The sequence below is a fragment of the Dermacentor variabilis genome, chromosome 7 (assembly GCF_050947875.1).
Source record: "Dermacentor variabilis isolate Ectoservices chromosome 7, ASM5094787v1, whole genome shotgun sequence".
Lineage (NCBI taxonomy): Eukaryota > Metazoa > Arthropoda > Arachnida > Ixodida > Ixodidae > Dermacentor > Dermacentor variabilis.
The window spans coordinates 141873447-141897072 of record NC_134574.1 but is presented as its reverse complement, the minus strand read 5'-3'; the positions used below and the strand labels follow the sequence as shown (position 1 = coordinate 141897072).

Sequence of the window (23626 nt, the reverse complement as noted above, 5' to 3'; positions counted from 1 at the left end):
CTTATCATGCAAAGTTTGCCAGCTCTGCCCACCTGAATTAAGTACTGAGTTGAGTGCTGGTGATGGCGACCCATTCGTGCTCGCTCCCTTGTTTGGAGATGGTGGCGAGTCTGGACTGGAACCATCACTATCGCTGTCATCTTGGCACCCGCTGAGGAGGCTGTTGAACAGGGCCTTTGAGTCCTGGGGCGAGCATAAATAAATATCCAGAATTTTCTGTCAACAGCAAGTTTTAACAAAGCAGAGGCATACTGGAATACTTGAGAATATATCCAACAGCAGCAGTGTTAGTACTACATCTTGCAATGTTACGATTAGTGCTAAGCACATTAGTAGCATTCTGAATGGAAATTCCTTTGCGGTGATTATGTCGCAGCTGACATGTTTATGCCAGCAGATAAGTGGTATGAAGTCAAAGTGAAATGTTGCACTATGCAGGTTGCTAGACAAATAAAGTAATGGAGACGAATAAAAATAAACTGAGGGGCTAAAGAGGTTAGTCACAACAATATGAAGCAAACAGATAATGAAGCCAGGAAAACTAATAGGGAAATTAACCGCCATGTTTAATTGAAATGACAGACATAATAATGAAAAGGCAAAAGAAAGTGGATCTAAGTGCAACTTGCCCACCTGCAACAAGTGATCTTTTTACCCACTCTCTTCTATATTTCATTTGATGCTTTTCCTAGCTTCACTGTTTATTGGCTGTATGTGGTAGGGCAGAAATTGTCTTCCTAGTAACTCTTGTAGTGCAGTGTTCAACATTACGTGGAAAACTAACTAGCCCCATTACAAGCCTTGCAAATGGGATAGGGTTGGTCCTTCCAACAAATGTTACGTGTGCCTTGCTTAAGCGAAGTGCCACAAGAGGTGTTTCCACAAGTGCCGCTCTTGATGCCTACATGTTCTGGCCTATGCTAGTACCTGTCCATTCTGCAAAAGTTGACGTTTTGTATTGATTCCTGCAAAATTTGCTTTACTAGAAACACATTAATCAGGTGTAATAAAGGGAAGGACACTAAACTGGAAGTAATTAAAGTAAATTTATCACTTTGCAACTGTGACCAGCCAAATTCTTCTGATTCCAATGACCTCCTACAGGTGGCTTTGCCATGAACCAGTCCATCCTGTTAGTACCACAAGTCTCCATTAGACACACTCAGCTACGAACATCAAAGTTCAGGATTATATTTTTTCCAATGTTAGTATGATGCTTAAACATGTAGGTTTCGCTGCTGAGTGTTTCGCTTGATGTCTAGTTAATTTTTGAACAGCTACTCACTCTAGCAACTCTTCTAATCAGCAGCTATTTAATAGTGTAGTCATATACAAAATCCATACATCCATACATGTGAAACACATGATTGCATGGTGCAGCAAGCTTGCTTCTCTGCATGAAATTGGAGCCTTTGGAGTGGTGTGTGAATGAGCAGAAAATAATAATAATAATAATAATAATAATAATAATAATAATAATAATAATAATAATAATAATAATAATAATAATAATAATAATAATAATAATAATAATTGTGAGACTTTGTACAGAAGCACAGCAGACGATTAAGCGCATGGAGCAAGTGCTAAAACATCACGATGTCACAACACTTGCACATCCTGGGAAACGAAACCAAGACTATTCCTGGCAAATCTACTATTGTTATTATTAATCTATAACTACTTACTTGATTGAAAAAAAACTGTGTGTGTATCCTGACGTTATTCTCAGCCTATAAAATCTAACACAAGATTTGATACTTAAACCACTTTTATTCTTGATTTTAATGACTTACCTCTGTGTTTATCATCTTCTGATTGTATACTCCAAGCTGTTGATGCAACCATTTTTTATTTCATTATCTAAACTTAATACTGATGCAGAGAATACAGTAGACTCCCTTTAAAACAAGCTCGAAGGGACCATAAAAATTTGTTCATCTTATAATAGTTGGCAACGTGACCAGTGCATCCAAATATCTTACTTCAAAACAGTAAATGAAGCAGACTTACAAAGGGAGAAAATGACATCAAAAGCATTTATGTAGCTGAACTTAATAGAAAACTTAATAGAAAAAGAAGTAACGAGGTGAAGCGTTGAGGAGGAGGAAGGTAGGCAGAGGCATGCTGGGTTCACCTCCTCTAGCAGTTGCTACAGGTTTTGTTTGAGGTACGGACGTACCTACGGCTTCGTCTCGTGATAACATTGTCCTTGCACACCGTATGCGGTGTGTGCGTGTGAAAGCATGTGATGGTGGCTCAATCTTGCATTCGCAAGAGGGGAAAGGGGAGAGGAAGCGTGCTTTCTCTCGTGGCGCGCATGGCAGCGGGGGAGGGAGAGGGGGGGATTGTAACTCAGCCACGCACTGTCGCGCGGGCTTTATCTTAAAAGCGATCTGAAAGCACAGTCTAGTTAGGCCGATGTCTCGTAGATTTGTGTGTGCTGTATTCTCGCTGCTCAGTTTCTGTTGAAACGATGGACAGCATGGAGGTCACTTCACTCGCTGCTGCTGCCGCGATTCCTCACGCCAGCATTTTGACAGCGAGCGTCCGCGGTTATCGAGTGTGATGTGTTCATTGTGCGCGCTGGCACCATGCTTGTTAATCTAGTTAGTAAGCAAATGTTAACAAGACGGCATTCTACTCCCGCAACCCTCGGGCGCTCCGAGGGCTGATAGCATCGCGTGCACTATAGCACCCATACGCTTGTGCGTCACCCACATTCACGAAGTGAAACGTCACTGTTTTTTGTTTCGTCCTCTTGTTTTTGCCTCTGTCCATAAACGATGCGCCAGTAGGGTGCCTTGATGCATGCACCCCTGGGTGCAGCGCATTGAGGCACTCTAGCCTCCAGGATTGGTAGCAGTAGGGGTGGTTGTCACCCTCAATGTTCGTCTTAACCGAAGAGTACGTCTGAAGCAGTTCGTCCTAAGTGGATTTTTTTTTTTTTTGCATTGAGTCTATGGAAAACCAAACAAACGTTCCCGTGTTGTTCATTATATGCGTGAATTGAGCTTAACAGAGTTCGTCCTGAGTGGATTTTTTTTTTTTGCATCGAGTCTATGGAAAACCAAACAAACGTTCCCGTGTTGTTCATTATATGCGTGAATTCAGCTTAACAGAGTTCGTCCTAACTAGAGTTCACTGTGTATTAAACTGCTGCTGAAGGAATGGACCTAGATACTAAAAAAAATCTTGCCCTGTAATTTTCACATGTCCACAAATGAATGTCACTCGAAGTCCCTGTACACGTAATGGCAACAATATTGTTCCACGCTAAGCTTTTTAGGGGGTCAATTGGACAAACATATAAAATTTTACATGCACATCGTTGCATTAACACAGAAAGTAGTCTATGGCATTAGGGGGTACTCTTAAAGTTCGCTTATACCTTTCTTCACAGTCACATTAATTATTGCATTTCCTCCTCGGGTAATACTTATGCCTAACACTTAAGCTCATTGCAGCGTATTAAAAAACAAGCACTGCACATTATAACATTCAGCAGCCCTATGGCTAACGTATCGCCACTTCTTCATACTCACAAGATATAGTATCTGTGCAAAAAATTTCACTAATACTCACTAAGTATATTAATGCATGCAAATTCATCAATATAACACGTAACCTTAAACTAGAGGACAACTGGCCTCCCCGTTCCTCGTGCACGCAATTTGCTTCCAATAACAACTGTTTGTTTCCTATGCCCAAAATTAAGCAATGCACTTTAAACTGACATACTTGAAATACTTTAAATGTACACTATTAAAAAAGTTTGTACCCTTTGGGGCATATCTTGTCCCACAACAATAATCATCGTCTGCCTTGCTTGCGATTCCTTTCTTGAAAACTGTGCTCGCAACTTTCTTGTTGGGAATCCTAAGTCACACTGATAACATGCATGCCGCTCGTGACCTGGAAGTACCGAGCATGCAGCGTTAACGAAAAGAAATGAGGGCAGAATGATGGCTATTGTAGTGGGACAAGAGAATCCCCTATGGCTGCAAACTTTTGAAACAGTGAGAGCTGCTGTTTCCAGACTTTTTTTCCCCCCCACTGTAACTACGGGTGCATGCAAATTGTCAACAGTCCTTATATATTAGCTTGCTTTAAGGAAGATGATACAATATATCTCAAAGACAGTGCAACAAAGATAATGCTTTATTTATTTTTTGACAAAGACTCAATGGCAGTGGATATCAGTTACAATGAGAATGAGTGATTGTGAATAGGAAGAGGGCACTATCTTCTGCAACCCTTTAGGGAGCCCGGCTCAGCGGCTCAGTTATAATGTGAGTGAGTGAGTGAAACTTATTTTGAAAGGATGGTCCTCTGGCCTACAGATAGATGATAGGGGGATAAGGATGGGTGAAACTTGTAGCGGTTTCGCAGTCAGCCTTCACATGCAAGGTTCGACAGTGACAGCAACCAACACCGGACGTCAGCCCAGGCAGCACATAATCACTTGCCTTGATCGGCATCTTATCAAACTACAACCTGATTACAACCTGATCAAGTTAAAAAAATGAAAGAAAACCTCGTGCGTGCAGTGCGCACCTCGAAGGAACACTACTTCAATACAGTACTGCCAAACTTTATTGTTGAACAGTCCGAAAAGTTCTGGAATTACTTAAGCGAAAAAAAGAAGCCAGTAGCACAAATCTGCATTGATGGATCAATCATTACCGATCACAGGGAAATTGTGAGTCACTTCAATTATTATTTCCACAGTGTATTTTCTAATTCTGGCATTAGTTCATCCAAGGACAAAACGTTTCATCCATTCGAAGTTAATTTTATTTCATACCCTGGCTTAGTTTCAATGCTAGTTAACTTAAAAACTAGATTTTCTTGTGGTCCTGACAACCTTCTGAACATTTTTTTGAAACGGTATGCTGAAACTATTGCAAGTTTCCTTATTATATTTCGTGCTTCGTTGCTTGCTGGAAAATTACCGGATGACTGGAGGTAGCCAGAGTTGTACCCGTATTCAAGAAGGGTGACTGTTCATTGTTAGAAAATTACCGTCCAATATCATTGACATCTTCATGTTGTAAACTAATTGAACATATTGTTGCCAATCAGATTAACCAATTTCTAGATAAACATTCAATACTGTCTAATTTTCAACACGGATTTAGAAAAGGCTATTCATCAGTTACACAGCTTGTCACCGCAATTCATTCACGGACCCTCATGCCTTGATAAAAATGGTCAAATTGATGCTATATTTCTAGATTTTAGCAAAGCTTTTGATACAGTTCCACATGACAAATTAATACTAAAACTTAGACATCTTGAGCTCCCTGAAATATTGATTGCATGGATAACAAACTATCCAACAAATCGCTGCCAGTTCATGGAAATCAATAAGCAACAGTCTGGATGTCTTCCGGTCACCTTGGGAGTTCCTCAAGGAAGTGTCCGAGCGCCATTGCTCTTTTTACTTTATATAAATGATATTGCTACTTCAATCCATTCCAGTGTGCAAATTGGGTTGTTTGCGGACGACTGTGTGCTTTTTGGAGAAATTGCTTCAACCAATGATCAAACTGATTTAAATACTTCTCTACCTGGCATTATTGATTGGTGCAAAACGTGGGTAATGCGGCTTAATGCTGAAAAGACAGTCTTTCTTCGCTTCACTCGTCAGAAAGCTCCACTAGCCTTTAGTTAACCGTTAGGTTCGTTGCCTTTGCAGGAAGAAACAAAATATAAGTATTTGGGTGTCACAATTACTAACAATTTATCATGGAATTTACACATTGATAATATCTGTTCTTCAGCCTTGAGTAAATTACATTTTTTGCTACATAAACTTACAAATTTCCCACCTAACGTAAAACTGCTAGTTTATTATTCATTAATTAGACCAAAACTTGAATATGCATGTGTTGTTTGGGACCTGTTTACTAAACAAAATATTAAATGTCTCGAAAGGGTAAAAAAAAAAAAAGCCATAGGATTCATATACTCAAAATTCTCTCGATATGATTCCCCCTCGCAAATAATGCGTGATAATGGCATCGAAGTCCTTGAGCAGCGAAGGCAACACTTAAGAATTCGATTTCTTTCCATGCTTTTTAATGGAGACTTATCGATTAATCCTGCATCGTATCTGTCTAGTACAACATCTAGGCTTACTCGACACCATCATTTGAATTCACTAACACCTTATTTTGCAAGGACAGATCTATTCAAGTATTTTTTTCCCCCCGAACTATTACAGACTGGAATAACTCGTTGTTGCTTGTTCCAATTGATTGATTCATTGTACTACTGTTGTGTCTTACCACCCTACTTGATTGAATAATGCATTGTATTATTGTTGTGTTTCACCACCCTGCTTGGGCCTGATCTAGGTCTGCAGTATGAAATAAATAAATAAAAATACACCTCGAGGGGGGGGGGGGGGTTCTGGGGGGCCGCGCGTCTCCTCCTTGCTCGTAAAGCTGTATCCAGTCAGCAACGGCCGAAATGGACAGTCCACTAGGTGGACTCTTACAGAATACTCCCACTGAAGAATTAGCACACTTTTGGACTTATTCTGTTCCGCGGCCGCCATGTGATACCAGGGAATCTCCAATCGTGGATCTAAAGAAAAAAAAATAGGGGAGGAGAGAGAGAGAGAAAAAGAGAGAGGAAGGAAACAAAAAATAAACCGACGGAGGTTCGATCCGCACTATTTAAGCTGGCCCAGGTGCGCGTATATAAACAAACACCATATGGCGTGCATTTTGTACAGACACTCATGTTCACCTTTTTCTTGGTCCTCTTGTCTGTGTTTTTCTGTTATTCTACGCTGCGGAGGCAGGCCAAGCTACCCGACGCAATTTATTGAAGTAAAATTAAGTAGATGCATTATAGTTGCACTTCAAACCCTGTCCATTCCGATATTTGGCGCGCATGTAAGATTGCAGCGTTAGCATAAAATTCGAGAGTTACTACCAATTACCGCTCTTAAGCTTCCTTGTCCACACACATACCTTTACCGCTCTTGTACTTTGGAAATTGCGCTGACATTGAAGAAGAAAGAGGAAGAGCAGGGTCTTTAAATCATTCAATATTTTATATACTTAGAGGCAGCTATTTTCATAAGTACAAAGAAAAACCTCTAAAGATCGAATTTTTGAGTGACTTTACGCTCTCCCAGCTGTGAACCGCAGAACGCACGCCGACATGCACGGTTTAGTCTGCTATTTGACCGAGCTAGCGCCATGCATGCTCTAGATTACATAACCCGGCGCTACGCTACGGTTACGGCGGGTGGACGTGTTTATACGTTTTCCCGCGCTCGCTAAACAGCTACCAAGTCCTCATTGTATGAAAAAACACGTCGTAAACGAGGACGCAGAAGGGAGGAAACGAAACAGATAAAATCTGAAGGGGGGGACAGAAACGGGAACCGCGCGCAGCTAGAAGTCTGGCAGCCGGCAGATGACGCAGCAGCGGCATCTGGGACCCGCGCACCGTTGCTCGGGGGTCCGCGTATCAAAAAACTACGCCGCAGCTTAGGACAGCAGCACGCGCGTATGCAGCGAGCCGCGGTCTCCTCAAGGAAGGGGGTTGGCAGCGCTGGGTCTGTATATAGCTTGGCGCGCATTTGTGGGGGCAGTTTCCAAATCCGGGACGGGGAGAGCGCCAAGTTTGTCCTGGAGGAGGTTCCCCCGCCGAAGCCCATACTTAGAACGGCCTCCTTTTGAAGCCAAACCCTGCTTGCTGATGCTGCCGTCGTCTCAGCGGGCCTCCCCGCGGCAGCACACGAGCACGCACCCGGTGCGGATGACTACACTAGAGAGACCAGACGTGACTGCTCGCAGAGAGGGGGAAAAAAAAAAAGCGGAATCACAAGAACTTTTCGCTATTTAGCAAACGAAATGTCTCCATCCACTGGAGTTGTTCACGCTAGGCCGCTTTGATGTCGAAGGTTTTGTGCAGCGGAAGAAATTTCGACGCAATTCGTACGCACTATTTTTTTTTTCTGTCCCGATCAGGTGGCGCCGATAAAACACGAGCACATAGGTGCGCTAAATCGTTTCCACAAGTTGGTTTATTCTATGGTTCCCACTATAATGCGCAGCAGATGGCAGAGTACGAAATATGGTCCAGTATGTGTCAGAGCACGTGCCGGCGGTGTCGCCGACACGTGTTCAGTGAAAGACGAACAAGCAATCGCGTCTGTCCCTAAAATGTAAGCGATCTTTCTGTCCAGTGCCTATCGCGGCCCGACACCATACTGACACTCTTTATTCCAGATGGCACCGTTTCTTCCGCACATTAGCACCGAACGACTCGTATTCAAACTGCTATGTGTTTGTAACCCGTTTAAGACACTGTTTATAGTACAAAACGCGTCAGTTGAACAATATTTGAGGACGTACCGCAAGCCTGCGGAGCGTCGTCTGCTTGCGGTTAGAGCAGACGACGATGCCGATATATACCTGACTAGTAAAACGGTCGCTTTCACCACAAAACAGGGTTTTAATCTGGGAACAGTGCTGCTACTTTCTGAAGCACCTCAGCGCGGAGAAATTGCCAGTTTCCAAGAACAGCGCGAAGAGTCACGGGGCACGTACGTAGGGTGGGTTGACACGTTTACGTTCAATCTGCGTCTAGGCTTATGCAAACGTTGGACTTAGCACCAGCGGTTCCCTCGATGTTTTTCCCGCCCGGAACCTGTCGGTTACGAAGTGCGACGGCGTCGCCACCCACGTTGCACGTGCGGCGTTGTTGGCGTGAAAGTAAACTTGGCGCTTGCGCCAAGAATCGCACGACACGCTATACTGATGCGGCCGAGCTGTATATCACCGTGCCGGCGCTGGTTGCACGCACCTGTCCGTGCCGAAACCATTAGACTTACCTAGAAACAGTCGCTCTGAAAATCAACAACTGGCACTCAATCCTTGAAACCCATAACACGAAATTTCTCTTCTCTTTAGAACTGCTGATTTAATGTCACAATCCTACGGCACTAAAGTGACACTGTTCAAACCTCTCTCATTTACATATACCACTGTTGCACAGACAGTTTCAATCCTTGCGCTTATCTGTATTTAAAGTAGCCTGCTTTTGGCTAAAGCTGCTACTTTTAAAGTTAGCTCAACTACTTTAGCACAATTAAATTTCACAAATCAGCTGCTAGCTTGACATTTTTGGGACAGTGATTTCACGCATGATAGCATATGCATTACATGCACACACGTAACTGTATTTGAAACATGCTTGTACTGTAGCCACCAAGTTAAAAGCAACAACAAAGAGTTTGACATATTCGAAGGAGTTGAGTCGCTATGTGAAGGATATGTTGTGTCATTTCGACCAATGTGAATGTTCAGAGCTTACAAGCCTGAATTGCAAGAGTATATAAAACATGAAGATGTCTCATGACACTATAGCAATCAGCCACATTGGCAATAGCTTAATTCTCATATCTCTTTAGCTGGAATCAACGAGAGTGTATGCCATCAGAAAGATTTCAGTAAACAATTTTTTAACTACATAACTTCACACTGACTAATCACACAAGTAATGGCCACCTGTTCAAGTAATCAAGCTGAAGTGAGAAAATGGTGCAGTCTACCACACATTTAGATGTCTTGTTTCAAACCTAAAGATAGATCAAAAACAAAAATCTGGTATAATGGTGTGGGCTTTCGCTAGTCAGTAGCTTATTAAGTGAAAACAGTGCACAACTGACAGTAGTGGCGAGTGCAAGGAATAAGACAAGCACTGAATGCCAAAGCCACGTTAGATTCAGGAAACATGGTGTGTACATGCATGATGTTGCTACCAGTATTTACGTGCAGAGTGTTAAGTTAAAAAAAAGCAATATCTTGGTTTCAATTAGTTGCCTTCAATTTTGTTCCTTTGCTATTTACTTATCGAAATGATCACACATATGTATAAACCAAGTTCCAATCAAATAAAACCGTCGATTGGAAGTCAGTGCTTGTCTGTCACCTTTCTTGCCATCCTTAACTTTTTCTTTATGTACATTACTTCTTTATGAAATGCTTCTACAGTGTGTTTGCACTTTCTATACAAAGTTAACAGACATGTGACAACCTGCTGCTTGCAGCAACAAACTTCCAAGATGAAAACAGTTGTCAGGTAGGCATGCCTACAGTGGTAGTGTGGAATAAGAAGCACTCAACGCATATGCAATTAATTTTCATCTATATTTGCTTTGTGCCTACATAAATAATTATAATCAACAACTAATCACAACAGGTTCAACAAAGGCTTTGCTTGTAAAGAGGCCTGCAGTCGGCGGTGCACAAACATTTTTTTAGGTCACAGGTTTCATTGCATGCTCAAAACCAGTCGTCACCAATCACACACCAGTGGTAACAATGAATCAGGCAACGTTCCAAATGCAACATACTCTGATGCAAACTTTTGCTCTACAGCCTTCCGCCACATGGAAGCTTCTGCTCTTGCCCTTCCTACACTCTCAAAAAGAAGGGAAAAAATACAGTAAAGAAAAGAACAGTTTACATCCTTTGGGGCTTATCCTTGTCTCACAACAATAATCATCTGTCTTGCTTATTTCCCTTTAAAAATCTGCATTCACTGCCTTCCTGTCAAGAATGCTATGTCACGCTGATTCGCGCATGGCATTTGTGAAGTACCAGGCATGCAGCATTAAAGGAAAGGCATGCAAGATGGATTATGGTGATATGCACTAAAGGGTGTAAACTGCTTTTAGAGAGTATGCATGCCCATTTTAGGCAAAAGCTAAATTGATTTCATTGGAATTTGTCGCACTGAGTGTGTGGGTACCGTGGTATTGCTGAACATTTTATAAAAGATGCACAGATTCCTTTTTTTTTTTTCTGAATTAGAAGGTTTCTTCTGGGTCATCACCGTGGCCTACACGCCAACTAAAATTTACCAGTTTTCTTAAAATGCCTGTGTAACCTACAAACATTGTCTACTTAAGAAAACCATCATCATCATCATTATCATCATCAGCCTGTTTTATGTCCACTGCAAGACGAAGACCTCTCCCTGCGATCTCCAATTACCCCTGTCCTGCGCCAACCAATTCCAACTAGCGCCCGCGAATTTCCTAATTTTATCGCTCTACCTAGTTTTCTGCCGTCCTTAACTGCGTTTCCCTTATCTTGGTACCCATTCTGTAACCCTAATGGTCCAACGGTTATCTAACCAGTGCATTACATGACCTGCCCAGCTCCATTTTTTTCTCTTGATGTCAATTAGAATATCGTCTATACCCGTTTGTTCTCTGATCCAAACCGCTCTCTTTCTGTCTCTTAACGTTATGCCTAGCAATCTTCATTCCACTGCTCTTTGCGCGGTCCTTAGCTAGTTCTCAAGCCTCTTTGTCAGCCTCCAAATCTCTGTCCCATGTGTCAGCTCTGGTAAAATGCACCGATTGTACACCATCCTTTTCAATGATAATGTAAGCTTCCAGTCAGGAGCTGACAATGTCTGCCGTATGCGATCCAACCCATTTTTATTCTTCTGTGAACTTCCTTCTCATGATCAGAGTTCCCTGCGATTAATTGACCTAGGTAAACGCACCTCTTCACAGACTCTAGAGGCTGACTGGTGATCCTGAACTATTGTTCCTTTGCCCGGCTATTCATCATTATCTTTGTCTTGTGCATATTAATCTTCAACCCCACTCTTACACTCTCTCTGCTAAGGTCTCCAATCATTTGTTGTAACTTGTCTGCATTATTGCTGAATTGATTGCTGAATTGAACAATGTCATCGGCAAGCCAAAGGAACTAGAACATTAGATTCTGTCGCAAAGTCAAAATTGACACCAAGAGTTTCTGAAATATTTTATTTTCTTATTGTTTATCTTAAAAATTTCGTAGCACGAGTCAACAGCCTGCTTCCAAGTGACACTAGAATTTAAATCAAAATTCAGTTGTTGGGTTTGTCCCAAATCTGCACAATGGGTGAGGCATAGTGGAGGGAATTAATTTTGACTGCCTTGCGTTCTTTCATGTATGCCTAAAAGTAAGTACATGCGAGCCTTCTTGCATTTCACCCTCATCAGAAGCGGCTGCCGCCAATAGGTATCGAACCCACAAACTCGCAGTCAGCAGCAGAGTGCCACAGACACCAAACCATTGCAGCAGGTGGGCATTATAATATGATATCTCGTTTAAACGCAACACGTGTTGTTGCAATTGTTTCGGCTGCTTGCCCACGACGAGCGTTGCTACACTTCACAAGAATTCTATCAGACAGGGCAAGAGCACAAAGACTCCTCCTAGCGAAAATGTGCCAGAGATGCATCAGAGTGATGCTTTTATTAGACCGAGCCTTGGTCTTAAGTGGTGCTCGCACCACAAAACTCAAGCTTCAAGTGCAGTAAGCACCGAGTCAAAACTGGACACACAACTGTGTTAAGCATGCTGCGGAAGGCTGTACACTTGGTCACAGTGCGAAAATTCAGCAACTGAAACAAAGGTGACAATGTCAAATTTGCATAAGTACAATCCGCAAGCACAACAGTCGCATGCAAATACATGCTACATCGCACAAAATAGCCGCAGTGAAAAACAAAGCTGTTTCAATAGGCACAACTTTTGTTACTTCATCTTTTACTGAAATGTAAGGATTCTTGGTGAAACACAACTCAGAAAAAACAAAACAAAAAAAAAACACGGCACAGCAATAATGGGCCTGTAAAATATAAGGATTCCTTTTGCTTGATTCTAGTTCTTTGTTATCATCTACCGACCACGACTGGCTGATCTCGGTGGTAACATAGTGGAGCGCTCCTTGGACCACAGTGATGAAATGTGAAAAGGAAAATAATTGGAATGGAATCGCTACATTATCCCTGGCTTTTTTAAAGCAATTTGCTAGCAAAAAAAAAAAAGAAAAAGTTGAATCAGTTGAATTTAATGGTGCCTACTGCGCATCAAAGATTACGCACATACTTGTACTATACACAGAAGCTTCTGGTGATCAAGGCAGCACCAGGGGCTAGGTAAAATCATATATATATATATATATATAAAAAAGGCACATATAAGACTTGGTTGTTACACATGCAGCAAGCGGACAAATGTGCAAACAAACAATGTCAAGGCCAGCTTGACACATAAACTTGTTCATTCAGTCACAGGCAAAGTTAAAAAAAAGAAAAGTCTAGTCACTCCCTACGTATCACATTGCTGTAACAGCAACAGATCATGATATTTAGTGGAAGTTCATTGGCAATCGACCTCGCCTGACATAACATTCTTTTGAAGGTGAAAGAAGTATGCAGTGTAGGCCACAGGCATTGGCAGAAGCTGGGTCAGCTAGATAAGGCATACATTTTATGTGAACGTTTGATCATTATCATTGTCCCAGTTAAGACTACTCAAGGATAAAGGCCTTTGCCAATGACATTGAATGACTTGTTAGTTTACCACATTCAGTGACGTTACTCGTAAGGCGAGGTGAACCTCAGAAAGCCATTTTTCTTAATAGCAGTACATTTAAGCATCAATGCAACTAACTTCAATATAATGAAATCGTTGATGTGATGGATCATTTTACTTTCTGTAACTGCCAAGCTAGGATTGTCAGACCTGATGCGATGACATTATTTGGCATTCTAAAATCTGTCACTCATTTTTTATGTAGCTCCTACACCCTTTTGTTTATGCAACTTGCATCGGCAAACTAGAATCGAACTTCAGTATAATGAAGTCATATCGGAAACAAAAATACTTCTGCTATATCTGATATTTGTTACCCATTAATATCAGTGACAAGCATTTTAGATTTTCATTATATCCTATAATTTGTTATATTTAGGTTTTTTACATGCTAAACTCATGCAATAATTATCATAGAAGAGCTTCTTTTGCTCTTTAATTATTGCAAGATGCAAAGAGGATAGACTTAGCCTTTGGGAGATTATATTGTTCTTCCTCCTTTACACACAACTTTATGCAGAATGAATGTTGCCTGTAACGTTTAATGTTCTGTTGGTATACACTGCATTTTATAAGAAGCCAACAAACATTGATACCAAGGACAACATAGGGGAAATTACTTGTACTTACTAAATGAATTAAAGAAATGCTAAATTAATGGAAATGAAAGTGGATGAACAAACAACTTGCCGTAGATGGGGAAGGATCCCACGTCTTCGTATTACATGTGCGGTGGTCTACCAATTGAACAGTTGCCTTCATGCAAAAATATCACATACTCGCGACACCTGTGGCAGAAAGGATTTTCCACATTCGCCGCGAAGGTTTGAGAGTGGTGGCAATGGCTAACACTCCCAGGGTTCTAGTAGGAAACATAAATACCCAAGAAAGTGGATGGGGAAACGGCGCCGTGGTAGCCCAATTGGTAGAGCATCGCAAAAGTAATGCAAAGACATGGGATCGTTCCCCACCTGCGGCATGTTGTTTTTTCATCTACTTTCATTTCCGTTAATTTATAATTTCTTTAATTCATTTAGTAAGTACAAGTAACTTCCCCTATGTTGTCCTTGGAGTCAACGCTGGTTGGCTTCTTATATGATTAATAAAAATCGGGCCCCTCGGTTAAACCCCATTCTTCTCGTTCGCACTGCGTTGTGTAACATATACATATCTGAAAAAAAAGCTTTGCTTGCGTTAATTTACTAACTACACATCGCATTGGCAAAAGTAAAAGGATAAAAGCGCAAAGAAGAAGACACGATTTGCACAACCTTTTAACACACGTAAAAAAAAAAATATAACAGCGTTGTCATCTCTGCAGGTTTGGCACTGTAGTGTAAAAATCTTTCTTTCTTTTGTCTAGCGGGCAGTGTTCGTGTCACAAATGTTGACTGTCTCTCCGGCAGCCAAGGGAGCTTCGCAAGGTGCAGGCAGGCAGGCAGCCAAAGAGTCCGCACACGCGTGCACGCAAACACACACACACCACAACAACAGGATTGCACGTAGATTGTTTTCGTTTGGTTCAAACAGCCGAAGTCCTGTTGTTATTCAGGGAGCCCAGGTAGGAAAGGAGGAAGGAGGGGAGGATGCAGTCATGATGCTTTTGCTCCCTCGCAGTCAGATCATGAAAAACGGAGGCAATTTCTGGCTGCCGAATTCAGGGAACTGCAAGAGCGCCGGCGCCTGGGACAGCTGCAACAAGGGCGATGGAGTGAATGGGGGGGGTAGGGTGGTTCTCTTCCTGTTATTATTTAAAGGGGCACTAACAAGAAATACCAGTTAAATTTAGACTGGTTGAGTACAGTGCAAAGTCAGACTTATCTGGTGTGGTCAAGTGGCTGGCCGTGGATCTTCGCTGTTGGGTTCCACATGTTTGTTCTATAATACATCGACTGAAAATGCAGCGGACTATGCATGGTCTTATTGTGGCATCGCCCCATGGTTTTCTTTGCAATATCTGGTAACTGAATTGGCCAACTGACCACTGTGGACAAATGCAATTCACACTATACACTCTTAAAGAAACCCTATCTGAATTTCTTTGGTGGTAGTTAAGTGAAAGGCCAATTTCTGGCACGGAAAATGAAAAACAGGCTCCCCTTTCTGAATTTTGCAAACCAACTATAGTGCTGACGATGTCAGATGGTGTCATATATTCTGGAACATTGTCATTTATATCCATACCTCCTGCGCAGGAAAAGTTGCCGAATGTTGCCCCGAGTCCCCTTGCTTACTCTCGTATTCAATCCGAACCCAGCAAGCTGGAGTCACTTGTTACATAATAATTTTTTTATGTCCCATTCTTTTAGCTCTTTGTCATTGGCTTCCATGATTCCAAGCCTTCGCTATCGCCAGGAATGGGCAGCAAAAATGAACAGAATTGCAAAAAGAAAAACAAAAAAGAAACTTTACACAATACAACCCATAATGTAGGAATCTCAATATTGCCTCAGATCACGATAAGACTGACCTTTACAATATGACAGCAGTATTAATTTATGATTCTAGCTCAACTCGGTATTTCTTCTTACTGTCCCTTTAAGTAGCCGCACATGAGCCCTGAAAAAACCAGACCAAGCAGGTTATTCTCGCTGTGATTTTCTTGCGATTCCTCCAGCGACAGCTGTGGCAAATGTGTGTGTCCACAACGCCGTCTGCGCGGCAGACGGGCATCAGTGACGTTTTGGAAGTGTGCCAGCGAAGGCCAGTGACGGTGACTGACTAGAAGGAGAGGAATCGTAAGAGAACCACTGCAAAAACAGCCTTCTGGTACACAAAGGCATTTTGGGAACTTTTCGATGGCTAAAAACAAACACCTCTGATGCCAGAAATGATAAGCAGAAGCTTCTTTCTCTTAACTAAGACATTCAGAGAGGGCATGCAATTGTTTATAAAAAGCTTCAGGGTGAACAACAAGGAGGTTTAATTTTGTCACTGATACACCAGTACAGTAGTAGCACCCAGAAAATTGCACAAATTGGCATTACAGTAGATACCAAATTGTACCAAATGAACTACCAAGAATAGACATAGTCAAGAGAATCTAGCTGATATGCTTAGAGGCAAGAAATCACAAAACCAAAATTGTATGATTTTAATAAGACACATTCAATGTTTTCCATTGTGACCACATAATGCACTTAAGGCTGCATGCAAAAGTAACAGACTGTAAAAGGTTTTTGAACCACGATTGGGCACCACTGTAGGGAACAGTTACTGTTAATTATTATTTAACATACTCGTATGCATGAATAACATTCTCGAGTAGAAACGATGACATTTTTGCTAGCTGACGCAAAGACTGAGGTCAGAGCCAGGGAGGTTACTTCTGCACATGAAGAAAACTGGGCATTGTACGAACTGGGCGCGAATCGACAAGATTATCCTGGAGGTCGGTGCTACTTTCTGGCAGCCAATGGGACACAATGGGTGACGCAACACAACAGCAGATCGCACCACACCACAGAGAGCGAGAAAAAAAAAAAAAAGAAAAGCTTGTATCTAACGTTAGCGTATCACATTCTCACAACGGCAGCAAAAATGACAGCTCTGATCAATGCAGCACGCATGACAAAGCAACCACATACCACAATGCAGTCTGCATGTTGCAACACCTTTTTTCTAACCTCCGTCACTGCCGTGCACAGTCAGCTTACTCATGCATATTTACACCATGCTCATCACCACAAAGTAAGGCTTGCCATGCATGTACATCTGGTCAACAAACGAGAACCTCTGTTAAAGCAGACTGTTACAGAGCTCAGGTGCTCGCAAATTACAAGGAAAGCATACAACCGTCGTTTGAAGGTATGGGCGATTCACAACTGCAGAGATCCGGGGAATGTGCTATTTGGAGAATCATCGGAAATTAGGGTGGCCACAGTACAAGGATGTCAGCTTAAAGCTTTTAGTACTGAAAGGACTTTGGAAGAAATTTGTAAATTACATGATGCTAATCGATTACCGAAAAAAATAAAAAAATGAAAAAGAAAACTAAATGGCCAGCAGCAACAAAAAAGCTATCTGTTTAGATGCCATCTGCAATGCTTATCGCACATTGCAATGTTCATGTCGGCAAGCCTCAAACAAGCAGCAAATGTCCTCTGGACTGAGGCACGAAAGGACGTGTATATTGATGGTCACTGTGTGTCACCTGTATTTCGTCGAAAATTGATGAGCCAGGCGAGACGTCCATGTGGAAAGAGTTAAGAATATGTTCGCAATATCATCAAGGTGCTCTGCTGACAATGAAGGGCTACTAAGCAAACAAACCTTCACTTACAGGTCAGAGTAATGTAACAATTTGTGCTGGAAGAAACTTAGATAACTTCTACTCACTACGGTGAAAGTGATGACATGCTGCCAATGAAGGGCCAGCCACATTTTAAGGTAGTGGGTCTTGCCTCTCCCCTGGTTGTGTCACTTTCATAGATATGTAGACAATGCAAGTTATGTGACGGGTGCAAAACTTAACAATCTGTATAAGCAACATCACTAGGTGCAAGTAGCCTACTGCACCCCAAATTTCTTTAATGCTGTTGCCATTTCTATGTAAACATAGCCACCTAAATGTATATCTAAATCCAACCAAACCGCTTGCATGACATGAATAGTGCACAATTTCAAATGTATGTGAGCACCAGCGGTTACTCTGGAATTTGCAGGAGGACATATATAATTAGCGGACAGACTTGACCTGGGAGTTTAGATTTGATGACTGTGCATGCCGCTATCATCATTATTTGAACGTTGCCCGTCTTTCTGGTCACAAGTTTGTCCAGTGAAGAGACTTAGACTGTTAACTCACACTTTTAGCAGTGTTTGGCTCTTCACGGTCACTACAACATGACAATATTGTCTTGATTGAAAGACTGCTTGTGCTACGGCCGGTGTGGTACAGTGCAGAGAGGACAAGCCTCCAAGGTTTTGCACATGTACTCTGAGACTTATAAGTACTACAGAGTTCACCGTTTTTTGAGCTCACCAAGTGTGGCTCAAGTGCATTTATGGCACACAGTCCATGCATATTACGAGACAAACAATAGAAATGATTAAATAATCACATAGTGGAGGCACTCACGTGCAAGTCCACATCTAAGATACATGTGCTTCCCGGCTTGCCTAACCAATGACAGGATTTTCGCACATGTAAAACTTGTGGTTTGCATTCCCGTAGCTACCCCAGCCAAAGCTGTCTTACAAGTTCATCGCGTTTCCAGCCATTTTCTGGAAGTGACAAAAGCAATTGGCTTGATTGATTGAGTGTCCCGAATCGGCACACAGGCTATGAGAGATGGTGCTACTGCAGGGCTCCATATTGATTTTGACCAACTGTACTCTTTTTGGAGTGCGCCTGAAGCTTGGCGCACTTGTTTTTGGCATTCTGCCCTTACCAGAATGTGGCCACTACTGCTGGGAGCCGAACCCATGACCTTGTGCTCAACAGTAGAATGCCACAGCCACTGACCCACCTTGGTATGTAGCAATGTGTGTTAAGCAGGAAAGCGCTAAAACCATTTCGCACCCGTAGATCCTTTTCCTTTCAAATATCTGCTTGCACTTCTTTGTGTCTGAAGGCGGCTTATGGTTAGCTGTGGAAATGATGGCCAAACTCTTACTTCTTAATTTTATATCCAAACTGTGCCACCAACGTCGTCCATCCAGATTTCAGGGCGTACTTTCTAGCATAGCTACGTCATTTTTATGGCAGTAATAGTGTTTGTTACTTCCCAATACTATACGGTGCTTCTTTGTTAATAACTTGCACCAAGCAAAACACTGCCAAACACGACACCAAGAGGAATTGTTGTGGGGCATTTCAAGTCTCTGGTATTGTTATCGCCTGTCTTTAGTTTTCGCATCCTACCTGGCTTGCCAAGACTGACTTATTTGGTATCTCAGAAGTGCGATCTATCTATCCAGCTTTAACCTAAAGGCCAGTTACAACGGAATTCTTTACTGAGTTTTAATGCAGATACACAGCAACCATTACGCAATTTTTTTGTTTTAAATATGAGGGGATGCGTCATGAGAAGCTGGCAAAATTAGACATTTTTAGAGAGAGATAACATTGATAACAGATAGACATAGAGATAACATTGTTGCCATTACTGATTGCCGGAAAGGATGTAAAACCCAGGACACCGAGAACCAGTGCAATTTCTTGGCATGACTTCAGGGAGTAGGTGGCACCCGCGGCATGCTCAAGATCTCGAAAGCCATGATCCGAGATTCACATCACATCTGCTAACCACCACATGCGTGGTGTAGTCTGCTTAGGTGCGCCTTAAAGGCTGTAAATACGGAAGTTAGATGATTACCAGTCCCATAAATTTGCCAAGCGTGCCTCGATAAAATAAACTAATTTATAACCAATTTAGCCAGAATGAAGTTCCATTGTAGTTGTCCTTTATTTTCCCTTTTCTGAAGCTGCCAGACAAAGAATACACGTGGCCTACCTTGTTCTCACTGTCCTCCGTGACGCTATAAGTGAGGTCTGTCTCCTCAAAGCCCGTGGCGCTCATCCGCTGGTCCGGTCCCGGCCCTGGCGGACCTGTTGTTCCCTGAGGTGGGTCGGGCGAGTTGAGGCATGTCTGGATTAAGGCCTTGCCGGCATCGGACGTGATCATTGGCTGTAGCTTGCGCGTGGCAAACGTGTACACGTGGCCCGTCTCCGATGCCACCAGTAACATCACCTGGGTGCCCGTCAGCGTGGACAATTCGTATGCCTGAAACAGACCGACAGTCGCGGTCGTTCACAACAGTGGTCCTCAAACCTTCGGGACACCTTTTAGACAATTTTTTCTTCTTATACACGTGGTTACATATGATACAGATCACATAGAGACAACAAATGAGAACACACCGTATACTAGTACCATAGCCCACGTCATGCCAAACCAACTAGCGTGCACCGCTCCAAACACACCCTCATACAGGCATTCAAACAATAGCAGATGTTCAGCTATTCAAAGCCCATTAAGAAAAGAGATGTTTTTGCAGCTACAGTGGGTCACAGCCTATAGGATAAATGTAAAATGCATCTTTGTACACTAAGTGTTTTCCTTCCCTTTCCCTTTGCACTGATCACCCATTCTGTCACGCCACTATATGACCCGTTATCTGCCCTACTCATTACGTGCCTCGCACAACTCGATTTCTCTATTTTAAGCTCTACTATAATAGACAGTTTTAATTGGGCGTCTGCAACCACCCACACACGCAGCGCACAAGGTCGTGCGTGCGTAGGGAATCGCACGTATAGGTAAGGGCAATAGTTGGCCAGACACAAAAGTTGAGAAAGCGATTGCCGACTTGCACGCGCAGGAGTCGGTAGAATGCTACTCAGCGCCGCCATATGCCAGCTTCTGAAACTGTACAGCCAATACCAACCACCATGAAGTCGAACCACAAGCCAGAGTCATATCTTCAGCCAAAGCAATATTGAAAAATGCGCGCTCGTGCACACGAGAACGTTCCACAGAGGCTGCAGAGCGTGCAGCGGATGCTATGCAGCTTTTGAAAAGATGCAGGCGCATGCAGGAGATCATGTGTGCTCCTGCATACTGCGCATGCGGGCTGTCACCTCCGCGGGTTTCCTGCGTACGCAGAGCTGTTGCGGACGCCCAACTGAAACTGTCAAATACCAGCTACTCCCCTTTGCTCACTTGTCCGCATTGCTGTCTCCTCATCATCATCAAATGGCTACACATATAGTTTTCCGTTCCATCACTTGTTGCATGACTTTTAGCTTTCTGTCAAAGCTTCTTCCTCAACCTTCATGTTCCTGCTCCATATGTTTGTGCCAGCAGAACATTGAGATTGTACACTTTTTATTTCAAAGATTTGGTAGCACCTGCCATATGTGCTAAAACAATTTTTTTATTCTTTTATAGATTTCCTTTCCGTGATCCTGGTCCTGCATAACTAAATGGCTTTGATATGGATTCTAGAAGCTGACTACCAGTCACAAGTTCTTGCTCTCCTGCCAGGTTATTGTGGTGAGCCAACCAAAATGTATGTGTTTACTGAAATTAACTGGAACCTTCATTTATTTGAGTTTACAATATACCGCTGCGGACAAATTGAACGTAAACAAAGAAAGTATAAAGCTGAGCACCTCTTTCAAGTATAATTATCCGAGTGCGATTCACACTGCTACGGATTCAGGCACCAAAGATAACATAGTCCTCAGACTAAAGCGTACAAGTCGAAATCATGCCAATGTTGCGTGAAGTACCGAAAATCGAGTTACCAAAATGCATCCTGCTAGCCCAAGCATGTTAACATTTCACTGCCTTGCAATAACACTTTGAGGTTTACTAAATTTCTCTGAATCTTCTGAATTAGTTCAGAACTAACTACACTTAACGATCTATTTCACCAGTGCAGCATCACTGCAGAACAAACTCATAGCATTCGCTGTACTTGCAAAAAAGGTAGCGCACTTGCAGTGCAGGTAAGCGGCACTAAACTGGCACCAGATTAGTTCACAAATGATGCTTGCAGCTCCTAATACATTCCACCTTAACTCACACGACTGTGTGCATTAAGTGCAGCTTGTCAATTGGATGCACTCTTATCAATGGAAACTACGGAAAACGATCCACATTGTATGTGGTCGGTTAAAAAAAAATATTTCGCTATTTCTCAACCTAGGTGAGCAAGGTCACAATCTCCTGTAAAGTAGCACGGCCGTTGAAAAGAAAGAAAGAAAAAGTGCGGCCTGCCGCGTTCATAGAAAATTCTGTCATAAGCCATGGTGCCACCAGAGGGGACTGTTGTCTGGGATCGGCATAGAAAAGGGGTCAGGAACACGCTTGGATGCCGTCGACCGTGGAGGCAGACTACGGCTGTCACATTCACTCCCGTTGCAGCCCGCCTGATGTGGCAGGCCGCACCTTTCTTCTTATCCAGCAACCGTAAAAGTAGCTTCTTTACATACAGAGATGGTGCCATTTCTCCTTCAATTTCATAAATTCCGAGCAGTCTCGTTTACTGTTTCAAAAGTACAACCTTTTTTCTAGCCAATGAGAGCTGCAAAGGCGATATTTTTTTCAGATGAAACGGGGGATATCAAGCGACAGACAAAAGCTTGTCACATGCAAATTTGGTTACATCGAACTACTGGATATATCGAAACAATTCTTTGCACATCCCACAGTTCTTTATATACCCTTTTCTCTGTTTATATTTGAGTGTTGGAATAGGCCCCTTTTGAGCTGTTGCAAGCAGGTGATAACGATAGTCCACATAGCCAGCCTCAGTGGTAGTGTTACTTACACAGAGGAAAATATAACTTTAACTGTTCAAATTAAAGGAGTAGTGTCACGAAAGCTTAAACTTGTCATTTTTTTTTTTATTAAAGGGCCAAACCCTCTAAACCTTTGAACATAGTATATTGGAAAGCATCTGAACAATAATATTTGCTCCTGCGAACCAGTTTCAATACCCAGGTGGTGGATGCATCATGAGTGGTCATGACACCATGATACGCTGCTTCAGTGTGGATGCCGCACATGAGTGCTGCTAGAAGAAGCAGGCACAGCACGTTTGTGTATTTTTAGAACTGACATCTAATGCCTAGCATTGCTGTTAAGCATCAGCGAAATTTTGCTCTGTGTCGTGACGTCGCAGTGACGTTGATGACAGCAGGTTTGGCATTTCGAGACCAGCTACCAAAATGTCTTATGCTTCTCGACCTTTATATTCGATAAGTCTCATTGTATTACGTGCGACAAATGCACGGTAGAATTCCTACAACTTTGAAAATGCACGTCCAATGCTCCTTCAAAGCTCAGTCATCGAAGCATCTCAATGCGAGTAAGTTGCAGGGTTGGGCAAATCGGCTTTTCTACAACGAGGCACAGCGCAAGGCTCTACCAGTTGCCAGCGTCCTCTTTAAAGAGTATAAGCCAGTTCTCACGACCGTCCGTGATGCGAGAGAACGGCGGCCGCAATTCGCTTTCTCCGCTTCTGCGACGCTTGCAAATTTAATTTCGGCCCTATCGTAGTAATCGCTACAGGGACCGCGGCCGGACAAAAAAAACGGCCGCCGCCTGCACAGTCCCCTAACAGCAGAGTGATTGAAAAGGGGGGCAGTGGGGCTACTACTAGAGCCGTCCCACGGCACAGGGGACGCGTGGGTGTCGGCCGGTGTGGGCAACAGTCCAAGCTGGGGGCCGCCTGTCGTCTCAACTCTACCGAGGGGG

The 23626-nt window shown here is 42.7% G+C and overlaps 1 protein-coding gene across 1 annotated transcript in view; it reads right to left on the bottom strand.

Annotated features, from left to right (window-relative positions):
• The window catches only part of LOC142588025 (uncharacterized), a 31215-nt gene that overhangs the window by 6210 nt on the left and 1379 nt on the right, over positions 1-23626 (bottom strand). The window contains exons 2-3 of the mRNA XM_075699461.1: positions 19874-20143; positions 33-183 (exon numbers count right to left, since the gene is read on the bottom strand). Of these exons, the coding sequence (XP_075555576.1) occupies positions 33-183; positions 19874-20143 (421 nt within the window). The remainder of the gene's footprint in view (positions 1-32; positions 184-19873; positions 20144-23626) is intronic.